The 16,322-nt window shown below is 46.3% G+C and overlaps 1 protein-coding gene across 1 annotated transcript; it reads right to left on the bottom strand.

Annotated features, from left to right (window-relative positions):
* Positions 1–823: 823 nt before the first annotated feature.
* Positions 824–14,695, bottom strand: LOC149354589 (uncharacterized). The gene is made up of 4 exons (XM_089583429.1): positions 12,367–14,695; positions 4,498–4,595; positions 3,558–3,778; positions 824–2,726 (listed from the first exon to the last, which is right to left on the bottom strand). Exons 1-4 carry the CDS (start codon positions 12,410–12,412, stop codon positions 1,565–1,567), a joined length of 1,527 nt encoding a protein of 508 aa, XP_089439555.1. The 5' UTR covers positions 12,413–14,695; the 3' UTR covers positions 824–1,564.
* Positions 14,696–16,322: the final 1,627 nt, after the last annotated feature.

The following is a 16,322-nucleotide window of genomic DNA, read 5'->3' as shown; positions in this document are numbered from 1 at the left end:
TTCAACGAGACGAACTAACCCTAGGCTTTACCATATCCTTACCATATCCTTACTAGCCTGCACGTTAAGTACACGCATGGGCGAGGATTTCATGAGAATAAATCTGTGCGGTGCGCTCTTCGGAAGTTCTGCTTTTAGGTTGGATTGTTGTTTGCGGCTCAGAAAATGATAAGGTAAAACTAAAACGCCCAGAGACACCTAATTTGCCTTGATAAGGTTAGCTGAAGTTTTTTACACAATTGCACAGAACATTTATTTTGATATTATTAAATATATCTCAAAGTTCAACGATGCCCAGTCAAAAATTCCTTCAGCCTATCGGTCTGAAGGCTGAAGGAACCCGTAATTTGGGCCTGTTGGGCTGTTGGTGATGGGCCTGTTGGGCTGTTGGTGTTGGGCCTGTTGGGCTGTTGGTGTTGGGCCTGTCGGGCCTGTTGGTGTTGGGCCTGTCGGGCCTGTTGGTGATGGCCTGATGGTGATGGACCTGTCGGTGTCAGACCTGTTGGTTCTAATGGCGTCGGCCTGTTGGCACAGATCCTGCTTGCAGGTATCGGGATAGTGTTAGGCCTAATGAGGGACGCCAGTCCTAATGGCGCACCATAGATAAGTTTTTTCATCACTCAGAAATGTGTGCTGCACATTGCGCATGATAACATAGCTTCTTCGATTAGTGCATCGCAAGCTGTTGCAAAAAGGCAGCGCCTGCTACTAATAATATTTTCCAATTAAGCTGGCCAAAAGGGTCTGTAATGCCCTACGATATATATACTGACAACCAGATTTAGGGCAAACGAAAGCTTTATTATAAAATAGAAAGCTGTAAAGAGGAAGATGATCAGCAGTCAGAGCAGCAGAACCGAGGCGAGGCGCGAGATGAGAAGACGACGATCGGCAGCTGAAGCAGCAGAGCCGACGCGCGGCGCGAGACGAGAGCGTGAACTGTTCCGGGACCGGACCTGTCCTTGCCCGCTCTAACCGGCCTTCACAACTGTCAATAAAGGCCGTTACATCTTGGTGGAGGTGCGGGGTAGCGGAGAGGCGTCTTTTCGGGTGATTTTGTTGAGGCGCCAGTAGTCAACGCAAAAGCGGATAGAGCCGTCTTTCTTGGTGACAAGGACGACGGGGGAAGCCCAAGGACTGTGTGATGGTTGTATGACGCCACGCTGCAGCATATCATTGACCTGGGTGTCGATAACCTGGCGTTCGGTGGCCGAGACGCGATATGGGCGTTGGCGCAACGGCGAATGGGCACCAGTGTCGATCCGATGGGTAACAGCTGAAGTGCGACCAAAACGGTGGTGAGAGAAGTCAAACGATGACCGAAACTTATCTAGCAGGGCCGCAAGCTGGGTCTTCTCCGGTGGCGAAAGATTTGTGTCGATTGAGCCCACAAAGACGGCCTCGGGAACGGGTTGAGGAGACGGTGAGGAGGAAGTAAGTGAAGACACTTGCAGGCGGCAGGAGTCGTCCTCAGAAGGGTCCCAGGCGACGACGGAAGCGAAAGGCTGGACACATCCCAAGCATTCACCATGAAGAAGAGTGGAGGGGCACAGGAATGGATTCGTCAGGGGCAAGGCGCTGCAGCCGGCTGAGACGGCAAGCACGGCGAATGGAAGGGTAGACAGTGGCGAGAAGCAGAGGAGTCGGACGGGATGAAGATGACAGGGCCGTTGGATCCAGAGTCGCAATGAACAGAGGCGAGCACAGCAGAGCACGGCGGGATCATGACGTCATCAGCCACAGTCAGCTTGGAGCACAAGTTAGTGGAAGCGTTCACAGAGTCGTCGCCGAAGGGAAGAAGGGCGACTTCGGAACGAGCGCAGTCGATGACAACGTCATGTTGGGAGAGAAAGTCCCAGCCTAAGATGACGTCGTGAGACGGCCATGAGAAGACGATGAATTCAACAATATACAGAACGTCCTGAATAGTAACTCGGGCTGTACATGCCCCCAAAGGCGCAATAAGTTGCGAATTAGCGGCGCGAAGCATAAAACCACATAGCGGAGTCATCACTTTTCGTAACTGGCGGCACAATTTCTCACTTAGTACAGATACAGCAGCACTGGTGTCAACAAGCGCGAAAGCATCGGTGCCCTCCACAGAAACCGCGATCAAATTTGTCGGAGAAAGTCGAGGTCTTGAGCTTGGTGACGAGCAAGCAGTTCTTGCCTCCGGAACTGCGGGCACTAGTTTTCCGAAGGGGGAAGAGGGACGACGGCGCATCGGGGAAACCGAGCGACGACGCGGAGATGGAGCACGGCGGCGAATAGACGGCCTGAGATCGGAGGAAGCAGTGGTCTCAGAAGGCGAAGTGCGGTGAAAAGGCTGGGGAGGGGCATAGGCGTAACCTCGAGGGTCAGTATTGGCAGCAGGGGACAACACTTGGCGGCGGCAGGGACGCATCACATGGCCAGGAATGCCGCAGACATAACAAATGGGTAGGTTGTCCGGTGTCCGCCATGGACGGAAACGTTGCGGTGGTGGCCAGGCAGGACGAAATGGTGTCGACTGCGGTGGATGCTGGTACGAAACGAACGTTTCTGGGCGGGGACGCCTGACGGCTTCGGCATAGGTAAGTGGCAAAATAAATTTATACATCATGACCTCCAATTTTTCGTTGCACGTCCCCCAGCTTCTGTGAGATGTGAGAGGTGCATGCGCACGGCTTTCAGTCTCTTCTCTGCGAGCTCCTTTGGTATGTCTCCCATGTAGATATGAAACAGAGCTGCACAATAGAACACAAAATAGGCCACATTTGAACACAACTAGATACATGATAAATGCAAAAGTGAGATTCAGAATTACCACTCTCATTGTAAAAACACAGAAACGAATGTTCGCCATTAAAGGGGCCATGAAGCCTACTTTCGTGCATACCCTTGTTGTAGCATTTAATTCCCAACACATTAAATTACAATACCCAAAACTTTCAGTTGATTCCGTGCGGCAGATATCTTTAAAACGATTTTCGTTTCCTTTGCGAACTGACTGCTTGTCTGGCAACCTCTGATTGCTGACGACACATGGGCCTACCCACTCCGCGTCTGCTGTGTGTTGTTGGATGCATTGAGATGCTTGCATGAAAACCAAAGACAGAGATTACTCGAAACAACGGGCAATGCTATTTATACATTCTGTGCAGATATGTCAATTGCACTATCTTTGTCGCAGCAAGATCGGAGAACGCGCACAATGACTTGCCACCAGTCGTTGAGAATGCTAATTTCACAACCAAATAGATAAATCAGGTTACTGGCAGAACGGATCTTAGCGAGAGCCACACAAACAGTGTGGAGATCTCTGAAAGTGCTGTGATAGAGCCTGCATGAAGAAACGTATGGGCATAACACACCTTGCAAAAACTAAACGTCACTTTTGCCCGACTTTGCAGTTTTGGATGCAATAAGGACATTGCAGTTGTTACAAACCTCGGATACAATGAACAGGATCTCCATGACTATCACGCTTTCTGTAAGTGAGCGCGACTGTATTTGGCTGAAGCAAAGTTTGATTGCCTAGGTGTTACTCAAAGCAAAGAAAAAAAAAGCACTAGCACCTTTCAGAGAAGACTTTTTCCGGTGTAAGTGCCGGTTTCGCCTCTGTTCTGCCAAGAGACTGGCACTTATTTGAAAGCACGCCAGTCACGCTGCGGCTCTTCAGCTCATCAGGTGTCCAATACACCTGAGTAGCACCGCGGCAGAACATTGAGTCTGTTGGTGCTCTCAGGAGCATCTGCCAGGCACCAGGCTCCATCCAGAGCCCACTGCCTGCATAGACCTGCAGCAAACGTGGAGAATTTCGCATTTGTACACATTAACAGCAGTGAATCAAGGGATTTTAAATATTTCATAACTTAAAACAAACAGCTGAAAAACATAAAAATTATGTAGGCATGAATGCACTCTTTTACAGCGAGCAGTGTCCAAAATCAGTAGATTTTTTATTTCCAGCCTTATAATTCGAAAAAAAAGAAATTGCTTGCGTGCAACATGAAATATATAGCACAATCTTCTGACAGTTCTAGCTTCTCTTCATTCCGAGTCAAATACCGCCAAAAGTTGAAATAATGTTCTCTGCCCCAATTCAAACAAACTTCAGAAATGAGAATAAATTTCACATACCAACAACTAGGCATACCTGACAGAACAAGGCAGCCTCCTCATGATCAAAAATTATTTGTGTACTAAGAATTTCCTCAGGACAAGAATAACTGCAGACCCATTATGGCATCGTCAGGTAATGAAGTACAAAAATGACAAATTAGAAATGCTGACCTGTGCCTTACATGATATTGTCTGAAACCACACATCTATGCTTTGCACACTACCCTTTTCGGCACACTTACTGGGACTAGTATAAGTTTCTACTGTAAGCTAGCATCATCCTCTAAACTGTACCCATTTCACTATGTACCAGCCCCAATTTAATTAAGAATCATTCACTCACTCTACTATGGTATTTGATACACTATATGACTTAAGAACACGCACAATCACCTTTCCATCATCCCTAGCAGAACCTATCACAGTGTCCTGCCCACCAGGCAGCTGGAGCTGGCAGTCCGCGGCGCTCTCCATCTCCTCGGCTGAGCATACTTTTTTGACAAGAAAAGGAAGTACACAAATATCAATGCACCTCAGCAGCACATATAAGCAAAAAGCAAACTGAGTTCAGTTTGACATTGTGGGCTATCAAGTAAATGAAAAAAATTAAGTATTTTGCTCTCAAGGTAACAGTGAAAGCTTTGCACAGTAGAACCTCGCTGCTGAGTTGATGGGTGCTGCATTTTCCTGGCTGCTACACATTGTAGTGGTCTAGATCTGGCATGATGATAATAGGGTTCCATGCATTATAAACCCTGCTGTTCGTTGCATTGTAACTTCGGCCACATTCCTACACAGTAATACTTGTGAAATAACACCCCATGCCAGCCTAAATGAGAAACGGTGGCGGTCTTATGTTTACTTCTAAAGCGGCTTTACTTGGCCTGGCATGTCTAGCACCACTGTGTTAGGCAGACGGCATTCAGACAGGCTGTGCCATCATCATCAACAGTGGTTGCACTTTTTTGAAGCAGTAGCTTCACTGCTACAGGTGCACGGCTGAGATCGCCATGTACGCAACATGACCTTCAAGTCTGCCACAAATAAAATAAACAAACAAATAAACCTCACAATCAGTGGGATTCAAACTCAAGTCCATTGGGCGAGAGCCAGGTGCGCTAACCACTAAGCTTCAGACCCACGGTGTGACAATTCAATAAAACTGGAGATATACAGGGTGTCCCAGCTAAAAGTAACCAAGCTTGTTAAAAAGAGGATGATCCCTAGCCGAGTGAGACCAACTGAGGGTTGTTGATAGTCACGTGTCCTAGTCTGCAGTATTTTTTTATTATGCAAACGTGATTAATTAGCAAAGACTAATTAGCTAACTTTTTAATTATTGCTTTCAGGAAGAAATTGTCAATGCAGGAGTTGTAGATCCCATAGAAAAATAATCGTTTGCCTTGTTTGCAGCTAAGTACCACTGATACAACTTCTTTTATCTGACTTAAAAGAAAGCCCGCGAAATACAAAAAGAACCACGTGATAGGGAAGCAGTTACAGCGCTCCCAAACGAGCGATCAAGCAACGACATCCGCTTATGTTTGCAACGCTGTCCCGTACAGCTTTTGGCGTCTTGAGGAGGTGGCGAGATATGCACCAGGAACTGCTTATGTGTCATGGAAAGTGAGCGGGTGCTGCTTTTCAAGGAAGTGAAGCGCGGCTCGCATGGAGCGCTTTTTCACGCGTAACCTCGCCTCGAGTGATAGGAATGTGGCCGTGCCGCTAACTTGCACCGTCACGCGCTGAAGAAACGGTCGCCCTAGCGCCGATGCGAGAGTTAATTACGTATATCTCGCAACCATCACAAAACGCCGAACCCCGTTCGGGACAACGTTGCAAAGATAAGCGAATGTCTTTGCTTGGCTGGTCGTCTGGGAGCGCTGAAACTGCTTCCCTATCACGTGGCTCTTTTTGTATTTCGCGGGCTTTCTTTTAAGTCAAATAAAAGAAGCTGTATCAGTGGTACTTGGCTGCAAACACGGCAAACGGTTATTTTTCAAAGGGATCTACAACTCCTGCATTGACACTTTCTTCCTGTAGGCAATAATTAAAAAGTTAGCTAATTAGTCTCTGCTAATTAATCATGTTTGCATAATAAACAAAAATACTACAGACTAGGACACGCGACTGGCAACAACCCTCAGTTGGTCTCACTCGGCTAGGGATCATCCTCTTTTTTACAAGCTTCGTTACTTTTAGCTGGGACACCCTGTATATGTGCTTCTTGTATACTAACTGCTAGGTTACACAGCCGCTCATGCAATATCATGGTAATTTGTGATTCGAGCGATTCATGATTGATCAGTGACAGGCGATTTCGAGAGGAGTTTGAAGAGGAATAACAAGAGGAAGACGAAGAATACAAAGAGGAAGATTAGCGCTCCACACGCAGAAAATCTAACACCACGGGTATAGGAAAAAATCAGCTGTGGTTTAGCTTCGGTTAAACCTGGTGAGAAGCAGTAGTTTCACGTAGCTACGTGCGGCAAAGTCCAAAGAAACAACAATCTTTCAACAAGCCGAGAAACTAGAAACAAACAAAGCTTTGCAAAGCGCAGCCACATGAAGCTACCGCTTCTCGCCATGTTTAATCAGAGCTAAACCACAGCTAATTTTTTCTTCACCTATCCTTGTTTCTTTGTAATTGTGCTGCTAGTGTTAGTGTGGCTGGCGCGATTGATTTTGTCCTTCCGCACCTCATCACATCTTTTGTGACTTCTGGATGCACACAGCAGTGGCAACAAAGAGGACGAGGGCTAGCCTCCGCTGGAACCAACCATTATGTTGGCTGTAGCGGCATTAGACATTCTCAGAAAGTATGTTTGCAACGATCGCAACAGCCACATAGCCCCGTAAATTCTGGAGAAATGAGTAGTCCTCACCGGACGTAAGAAAATGCAGCAGACAATGCTGCATGATTTTTTCAAGTGCCAGCACTGCAATAAATGTGTTTAGTTCTTCATTCCTGTCATTTTTAAATTTGTCCTACTTCCTGCCTCTAAAGTTTCCTCGCTCTTGCATTTTTTTTTTTTTTTGTAGCAAGAGCTATTGGTCGCAAAGTAGCATTTTCACTGCGGCGGTGGTCACACCGTGGTCACACCGCTTCTTGCGCCGCTGCCTAGCAACCGTTGCCAGATGGAGCCGCGCCATCTGGTGCAACGTCAGAGGAGGAGGAGAGCCAGAGATAGCAGTAGGCACAGCAAGAGACCTCCCAGGTCTACGTATGCATTCACTGGACACCCAGAAATCACGCACAAGGGACCGGGAACAGGACTGCCCACGAGGCTGCTGGCGCGCAGCTAGAGGAAGACCGTCGGCATTGCCTTAACGTGAGCCGACCAACTCGGACCACCCTTATTGTTCTCCCATCCCGCTCATAATACCTGACTCTATCATCACACGCCTTTAACAAGAGCAGAGGGGTTTGTCGTGGGACTTTGTCCCAGACATTACTCCATCCATTCCTTCTGGACTTTCTCGCCCGGCCCAAGTTCTCGCTCACAAGGTGCGAGCCGGTGCAGCGTACACCCCGGACATCCCGAGTCGATGGCACCGAACCAGGATCGGCTGCCCCGATTGCCCTGCTGACTCTGTTGATTTGCACCACCTGATCTGGACCTGTCCTGGCACTGCGAGCCTCTGCGCCTGCTACACCTCTGCCTACCACATCCAGACATACGATGACTGGACGGCCCCCAGTACCGACGCCAAGCGCAAGCTCAGTGCCCTGCTAGACTTCATGTCAGAGACCGACACCCTCACCTTCACCTAACCAACCCACTTCCCCCTTGGGCCTCAGGTCATCCTTGTGATTAAAGATTTATGAATGAATGAGCAGCGGCCTGTATAAGAGGGCGGTTCGTTGAAGCTGTTGTGGCCAGAGATGGAGAGCGAGTCGGAGAGGCTGAAACAAACCAAGCTTAGCTGTTGGAACGAAACAAGGCAAAGGCGACGAGACCGAGAAAGAACATGCAGAACGTCTGAATAAGCGACGCCGTGAAGATGCAGCTCGACGAGTTCGCCTAGCCAATGAAGGTCCATTACCTCTCGCTACGTATGTCTGGCATAGCTGAGCTAAGCCACAGCCAATTTTTTTTAGTCCCGTGAGGAGTACATCAGCAGGGTTATGCTGTATTAAAACTTGTAGAAACATTAATACTATGAGAAACACATCTCAGTGAAGAGTTGATCGGCTGCTACACTAACAGTAGTAAAGCTTTTTGACGGGCTAGTTGGTACATATTCATATTTGAAAGGGTGTGCGCTAAAAAAGACGTACACAGGAAAAAGATAGAGACGACAGGAAAGAAGCGCAACTTCCAACTTTAATGACGACAAAAGAAGCCAGGCGCACATATATATCCGCTGATAAACAGATATGAGCTGCGTGATGGAGCGTGACCCCATCAACCAAACATAAGACAGCGCAAGAAATGCATATCTAAGTGACATTAAAAGAAACACAAGAAAGTGAACATATCAAACACCTGCCGAGGTAAGGTAAAAAAGTGGGATTCGTATCGGCTGACAACAATGCATAACAACATGGGAAAACAGAGCTGTATGAAAGATGACACTGAAAAAGAGGATAACACCATAAAAAAGGCTAACAACATGACGAAATTTTTAACAAAGAACAAGTGAAAGATGGAGATAAAAACCGTGTAAAGGGTGGTAAATAAAGGCACATTGGAACATCTAAAAGGACACTAAAACATAGAGAGGCGAACGGGTTAATAGTCTAGATGTACCCATCCAGAAAGGCAAGTTCATTTCTAGACAGGTTAATGGAAGGCGTGCTAACGCACTTGTCTTTCCTGAGGTGAATAAAAAAGGCCTCGATTACTTCTCTTTCTGTCTTGTCCTGAGCCTTAGCTAGAAACTTGGTTTCATTAAACTTGGGGTAGCAGTTCTGGCAACTGCTGCAGTGTAACGGAAGGTTACCTCCAGACCTGTTCTTCATGGTGACGTTGTGCCTGCGGGCGCGCTCATTGAAACATTTCCCGGTTTGACCCACATACACTTTGCCGCACGTCAAGGGAATCTCGTACACAACATTGGCAGTGCATTGTGTGTACACGGTTTGATGCTTGATATTACAGGCCTTCTTAACACGCTTCCTGGTCACCATCGGACATAATTTCGCCAGTTTGCAAGTAGCCGAAAAAACCAGCCTAACCCCGTGACGAGACGCAACTTTCTTTAAATTGTGTGAAAGACCATGCAGGTAAGGTATAACCTGCACAGGTTTCCGTTCTGTTTGATGTTTAGCATGCTCCGAGGCGGTCAAAGGAGCTGAGACCGGATGCCTCGAAATATTCTTTTCAGGTAAAACGCACAAGCCTGCTTGTCCACCACGTGCCATTGTGTCTGAAAGGGATACGTGGCAAAAAGTTGTGGGTGACTTCCTTCGGTGCCAACTGGACAGAATAGCTGGCGCTTACCCTTACCGCGTTCGAAGCTCAAAGGAAGTGGTGCAGGTACTGGAGGGAGGCAAGGTATCGGCCACAACTGGTTTTTCAATTGACGTTGAGGACTTATTTTACTCTGTGCCTCACGACGGGTTGTTGGATGCTGTTCGTGAACATTTGGAAGAATTTGACGAAGTCAGGTTTCAAAATTCTGCCGGTGTCACAGCTGAAAAATTTCTGGACCTACTATTGTTTTATTTGGATTCCACGGTTATTTGCTTCCAGGATGAGTTTTACTTGCAAAAAGCCGGAATTTGTATAGGTTCCTCAGTCGCACCGGTCTTATGCGAAATTTTTCTGGCGTCATTTGACCGGCGCCTTGAAGCTAGCTTGAAGGACACAGGGATAACACGTATTTTCAGATACGTCGACGATTATCTTGTCCTTCTTAACGCACCTTCATACTGTGCTGCTGATACACTTGTAGTCCAAATTCTCACTACCTTCTGTTCTTCATCGAGGGGTCTAAAATTCACGCATGAACGAGCAGATCATGATCGACTCCAGTTTCTTGACTTACAGCTTATTTTTACAAATGATCATGTGTGTTGGTCTTATCAGCCGCACTCAAAGAAGTCACTTTTGCCCTATGATAGTGCCCACTCCAAGCTGGTAAAGCTTGGCATAGTATCTCTTTGCATGAAATCTGCATTAGAAAAATCCTGCGGCCACAAGATAGGTGAAAGTTTCCAGTGCCAGATCGACCGAATTTCTGCTGCAGGTTACCCTGCAAATCTGGTCACGAACATGTCTGAAAACCTTTTGCAAAAAATTAAAAACTCGGAGCATGCTAAACATCAAACAGAACGGAAACCTGTGCAGGTTATAGGTACCTTACCTGCATGGTCTTTCACACAATTTAAAGAAAGTTGCGTCTCGTCACGGGGTTAGGCTGGTTTTTTCGGCTACTTGCAAACTGGCGAAATTATGTCCGATGGTGACCAGGAAGCGTGTTAAGAAGGCCTGTAATATCAAGCATCAAACCGTGTACACACAATGCACTGCCAATGTTGTGTACGAGATTCCCTTGACGTGCGGCAAAGTGTATGTGGGTCAAACCGGGAAATGTTTCAATGAGCGCGCCCGCAGGCACAACGTCACCATGAAGAACAGGTCTGGAGGTAACCTTCCGTTACACTGCAGCAGTTGCCAGAACTGCTACCCCAAGTTTAATGAAACCAAGTTTCTAGCTAAGGCTCAGGACAAGACAGAAAGAGAAGTAATCGAGGCCTTTTTTATTCACCTCAGGAAAGACAAGTGCGTTAGCACGCCTTCCATTAACCTGTCTAGAAATGAACTTGCCTTTCTGGATGGGTACATCTAGACTATTAACCCGTTCGCCTCTCTATGTTTTAGTGTCCTTTTAGATGTTCCAATGTGCCTTTATTTACCACCCTTTACACGGTTTTTATCCCCATCTTTCACTTGTTCTTTGTTAAAAATTTCGTCATGTTGTTAGCCTTTTTTATGGTGTTATCCTCTTTTTCAGTGTCATCTTTCATACAGCTCTGTTTTCCCATGTTGTTATGCATTGTTGTCAGCCGATACGAATCCCACTTTTTTACCTTACCTCGGCAGGTGTTTGATATGTTCACTTTCTTGGGTTTCTTTTAATGTCACTTAGATATGCATTTCTTGCGCTGTCTTATGTTTGGTTGATGGGGTCACGCTCCATCACGCAGCTCATATCTGTTTATCAGCGGATATATATGTGCGCCTGGCTTCTTTTGTCGTCTCTATCTTTTTCCTGTGTACGTCTTTTTTAGCGCACACCCTTTCAAACTACACTAACACTGATGGCTAAAAAGATAACTGGTGAAATAATGAGGGCTAAGTGACAAGTGACAACCGTGGCCGCAGTGGCTCAGTGGTTATAACGCTTGGCTGCTGACCCAAATGACGAGAGTTCGATCCAGCTGCGGCAATGGAATTTCGATGGAGGCGAAGTTCCAGGGGCCCGTGTGCTGTGCGATGTCAGTGCACGTTAAAGAAACTCAGCTGGTCGAAATTTCCGGAGCCCTCCACTACCACGTCCCTCATAGCCCGAGTCGCTTTGGGACGTTGAACCCCCATAAACGAGCCTTAAAGACACAGCAGAACACTGCGGAGCGAGAGCAGTTCAGAAAAATCGCATATCCTGCCAAAAATGAAAGGGGCAGTACAGCAAGCCTCATAGGCAGTGCAAAAAGAAAAAAAAAAGACGTCAGGTTCAATTAACTGCGCATCTGCTGAAGGACAGCAGGAACACTGTGCCAGAAAACTTTTCAACCTGTACACGGTACAACGCCTAACAACTGTGAATGTACCAGACAACCAGAATAATGCTAATATATTTTGTTAATTCACAAGAAAGGGGATGTCAATCAATTAAAAAGCTTTTAATTATTAGATAACAATGGGAAAGAAACATGAAGCTTAATGAAAAGGCTTGAAATGCAACTGAAGGCAGGACGGCAAGCTATCGAAAGGTATAGATGTAATCACACAGTAGAGTAGGAGAGCGACACAAAGTAGAGATAAAAAGTACAGAAAGAAATGGGGCCTGGGAAGGGTATGTAACCAATTTCAAGAAAGGTCAATGTAGCACATACAGTCAAAGTTAGGGGCACAGCAGAGATGGTGGAAGGATGAGAGTAGAAGTTTCAGGGGATAAGACGCCCTCAAGTGGCACAGGACAGGGTTAACAGGCGCTCATTGGACAAATCCTTTGTTTGCAGTGAACAGTTTCTTAGGCCGATTTGATTATGAAAAATAAAAAATGGCATGCATCACAAGAAGGTTCGCTCACCAAACTCGTCTGGCCCACTGCCACTCGCCCCATCGATGGATGTCATTGCTGGGGCCAGTTCTGTGAATTAGGTTTAGTTAGAGTTCATGTCCTTACACCAAAATGCACATCAAAGGTACCGTAAAAACCCGCGTATAATACGAGGTTTTTTTCCCATAATTAGCGTCCTAAATTTCCACCTCGTACTATTTGCGGATCCGAATAAAAATTTTCGAAGTTGCTCGATGTTTTGGTTTCGTTTTTGCGGCGTGGCTATGGCTTCGCTTCGCTATTGGCGCGTGGCTACGGCTTGGCTTCGTTACTCTCGACAAATGACGTCACGACGTCGTTTCTTTGTTGATCCGTTGGGTGCGCCGGGGGGTCGCGGTGTGCCGTGCGCCTGTTGACAACACACGTGCTAGCATGTAAGGCACGCTTCGTGAAGTGGATATTGTTTTAGAGAGCACGATGTCACGGTCTCGAAAACAGTACTCGGCTACTTTCAAGCGATTTTGGCTGCGGAGAACATCGGCAACGGTGCGGCCGGGAGGCAGTTTGGTGTCGTCGAAGGAAGCATTCGTGGATGGCCACAACAGAAAGAAGCCCTTTTCGTGTGCAGCGGAATGCGACAAAGCTTTCGCGGCCGTTTGATGGTTGTGTAAACAAACCGTTCAAGGACGCAGTCAGGCGGTGCTACGCAGAGTGGATGCACTCAGGTGAGCCTGCAGTGACGCCAACCGGGCGGCTGAAGCGGGCTTAAGAAGTGCAGCATCTCGAACGCCCTCGATGGCACGGAAGATGAGTACATTTGGGATGATTTGTCGGACAAAGAAATGTTCGAAGAAAGCGCTACTGAAGAACAAAGTAATTGAAGTGAAGTGCGGGATGCGATTTGAATAAATGTCTTCTATGAGCTTGTGTTACTCGTATTATACGCGGGTGAAACTTTTTTTCCCATTTCGCGTCTCTAAATCTTAGCCCCGTATTATATTCGGGTTCGTATTATACGCGGGTTTTTACGGTATATTCACACAACGGATGAGGTCGCAAAAAGATCTCTAGCATCACCTCAAGTAAAGGCAGTGTCCGCATGCTGAAAGCATTCACACATGAGATGAAAACAGCAGATCTTGTCCTAATAGAAAAAAAACGCCCTCCTCTTTCCATCTGCAGACACCAATTGGTTGGCGTCAATTCGCGACGTCAAGCCACATAATGCACAGTTCACCCTCAAGATTTGCAATTCAGTCCACCGTGCGAATTCACCTTAAGATGACTTCCAAGAGCACTTACTTTAAGCTCTAAGATATACATGCATGGTGACACCTACAACATGCAATTTGATGAAGTAGCTTAGCTAAGAAAAAAGGGATGAGCAGCACACATGTGAGCTACTCAGGAACAAGAACCAGAGCTAATGTTTTAAACAGTTACTAGGCACATTACCATAGCATGAAAATGCACACACACCTCTCAACTGGCATGTTAGAAATACAAAACACTTCAGTAAACTATCTACACAACAATAGCACACCTTGCAAACATACACCACCTGGACTTTGTGTTTCCCAAATATAAGACATTCATTTTGTGCACAAAATTGCAACAAATAAACAAAGTAGCAGTGCCACCTAATTGGCCATTTAGAAACAAGGAGCAGAGGTATTATGAACAGCAGAGTTAGTTGTTGGCCTGGTTAGCATCACTGATTTAAGTTCATAGTTTTCCAGCCCTACGGAACACACACACATACATGAGCCGCCACGGCAGTTCAGTGGTTATGGTGCTCGGCTGCTGGCCTGTTAAGACACGGGTTCTATCCTGGCCGCGGTGGTTGCATTTCGATGGAGGCAAAATGCTAGAGGCCCGTAAATGCAAACTGCATGCAGGAGATCTAAAGAATGAGGACAGGTTCCAAACTTGTCAAGCACTGCAGTGATTGTACAGAGATTTTCAAGTGTGAAGATCCTTAGCAGAAGCAAGCCACTTGTGAAGGGACAGAGACGCATCATATTAAAAAAGCTGGTTCACAATGTGCGAGCAATACTTCAGTTGTATCATATAACACAGAAATGATGTTTCTTTCATAGTTTTGATGATAAAGGTGTGATAAGTTTGTTTTTTTCCTGCTCCGCTGGTCTGAAGGCATTTAAGCAGTGTCTGCGCCGTTAAATAACCAGTTGTCAGTGAGTGCTGTGTTTTATCCTTCTTCCCAACTTCAGTAAAACGGCAAGTTGAAGAAAACAGCGCAGCAACAGGCACAAGAAAGAAGATGGGACAGGTGCTGACTAGCAACTGAAGGTTTATTGAAAAGGAACACATAAAATATACTCTCTTCACAACCAAGAGCATGCATGAGCTGCGCGAACAACACTTATAAGCTATCAACTTCAGTCATGGTGGTCAAGATTCAACAGTTCACAGCCATGAACGGCCATCCGTCCTTGTTAATGATTGTGAACTATTGTATCCTGACCACCATGACTGAAGTTGACAGGTTATCAGTGTTGTTTGCGCAGCTCATGCACGCTCTTGGTTGCGAAGAGAGTATATTTTATGCATTCCTTTTCAATAAACCTTCAGTTGCTAGTCAGCACCTGTCTCATCTTCTCTCTTGTCCCTGTTGCTGCGCTGTTTTCTTCAAGTATCCTTCTTCCCTTCTTTGGTCATGCACCGTTGCACTGGAAAACTACAAATTTAAAGTACTCTCAACATTTGCCTGAACAATTTAACACGTCTAAAATATGCTTATCTTCTGGTAGCCTCCAGCTGCTCACGATGATGGTCTCTTCTAATTCATGATGTGACAAGCAAAGCTGCATCCCTCCAAAAAAAAGAAAGAACCAAAAATTTCCTAATATAAGCATCTTGGTGGGCACACGTCTAATAACAAATCTTTTACAATCCTCAATGAGCACAGACATTGGACAGCTCTGTACAAAGAACTTATGTCCAGTCATTTGGCTCAAACCAAAATAGTGAGAAAAAAATCCGCCCTTCCCTGGCAGCGCGAGCATATTTTAACAGCCTGAGCAACAAATTGTTCTGAAAGTGGCTAAAAAATGCATTCATTACATAAAAGACATCGACTATTCATGCCACCTAAAATTCCTCCAAAGCAAGCAAATAATGTACAAACAAAAATTCTCATTCCCGCACCTCACAGCAATGGCCAGTGCTGCTGTCTCGCTTGAATCCTGCCTTACAAGCGGACCTACTGGTGTCAGCCATGGGGACGGCCATTCAATTGCTTAAACCCACAAGGGCGTTTGTAGATGAAGGCGTAGCCGGCTGGAGGTGGTTGCACATCACTCCCTTTGTCTTCCCTCAATTGTACCATGGCGGGTGGCCGACAAAGTAAACTGAGCGAAGAGGGCAGGCCCAGCCTATAGTCTTTTTCAGCCTCACTGCTGTGCACAATTTGAAAGGCATAGTTGCTAACGGCCGATTCTACGTGGGCTACACAAGCTAGATCACAAACTGATGATGGGTGCAGGGGTCAAGTGGATGCAGCTAGCACAGGAAAGGGCTTATTTGGGGAATATGGGAGAGGCTGTCGCCCTGCTGCGAGTATAGTCCGGCTGATGATGATGAAGGATGATTGCATTCCAATGAATATTTCACTTTTCTTACCCTTGGTGCAAATCGCTGCACAGTCCCATAAATGTTGGTTATAAGAGTATACATCTGATTAAGAATGAGAGGGCAAATACTACACTACTGGCATGATGCAGCAGCGTCAGTGTTAAGTGAAAGAATAAATTCTGGTTCCTTGCTTACAATGTCGCTGGATCTATGCTATCTTCCAGTAGAATGCATGAGAACTGGTGTAATGCCCTCGCACAAAGTGCAGACGTTAAGGAACATGCACAACTTGTTCTTCCAGAGAACGAAAAATCCCAAAGTAGTGGTAATGACCATCGCTCATCACTGCTGGATCACTATGCCTCTGCGTCTTTAGTAATTTTCTAGAATCC

The sequence above is a fragment of the Amblyomma mixtum genome, chromosome 3, assembly GCF_055824585.1.
Source record: "Amblyomma mixtum isolate Tamu chromosome 3, ASM5582458v1, whole genome shotgun sequence".
Classification (NCBI taxonomy): domain Eukaryota; kingdom Metazoa; phylum Arthropoda; class Arachnida; order Ixodida; family Ixodidae; genus Amblyomma; species Amblyomma mixtum.
This window is presented reverse-complemented; position numbering and strand designations above follow the sequence as displayed.

Coding starts and splice junctions, on each gene's coding strand:
- LOC149354589 (XM_089583429.1), bottom strand. CDS start 12,412: ATGACATCCATCGATGGGGCGAGTGGCAGTGGGCCAGACGAGTTTG. Junction 3,779..4,497: donor CTGCTAGGGATGATGGAAAG/GTGATTGTGCGT, acceptor CGTTTGCTGCAG/GTCTATGCAGGCAGTGGGCT. Junction 2,727..3,557: donor GAAAAAGTCTTCTCTGAAAG/GTGCTAGTGCTT, acceptor TCTATTGTGCAG/CTCTGTTTCATATCTACATG.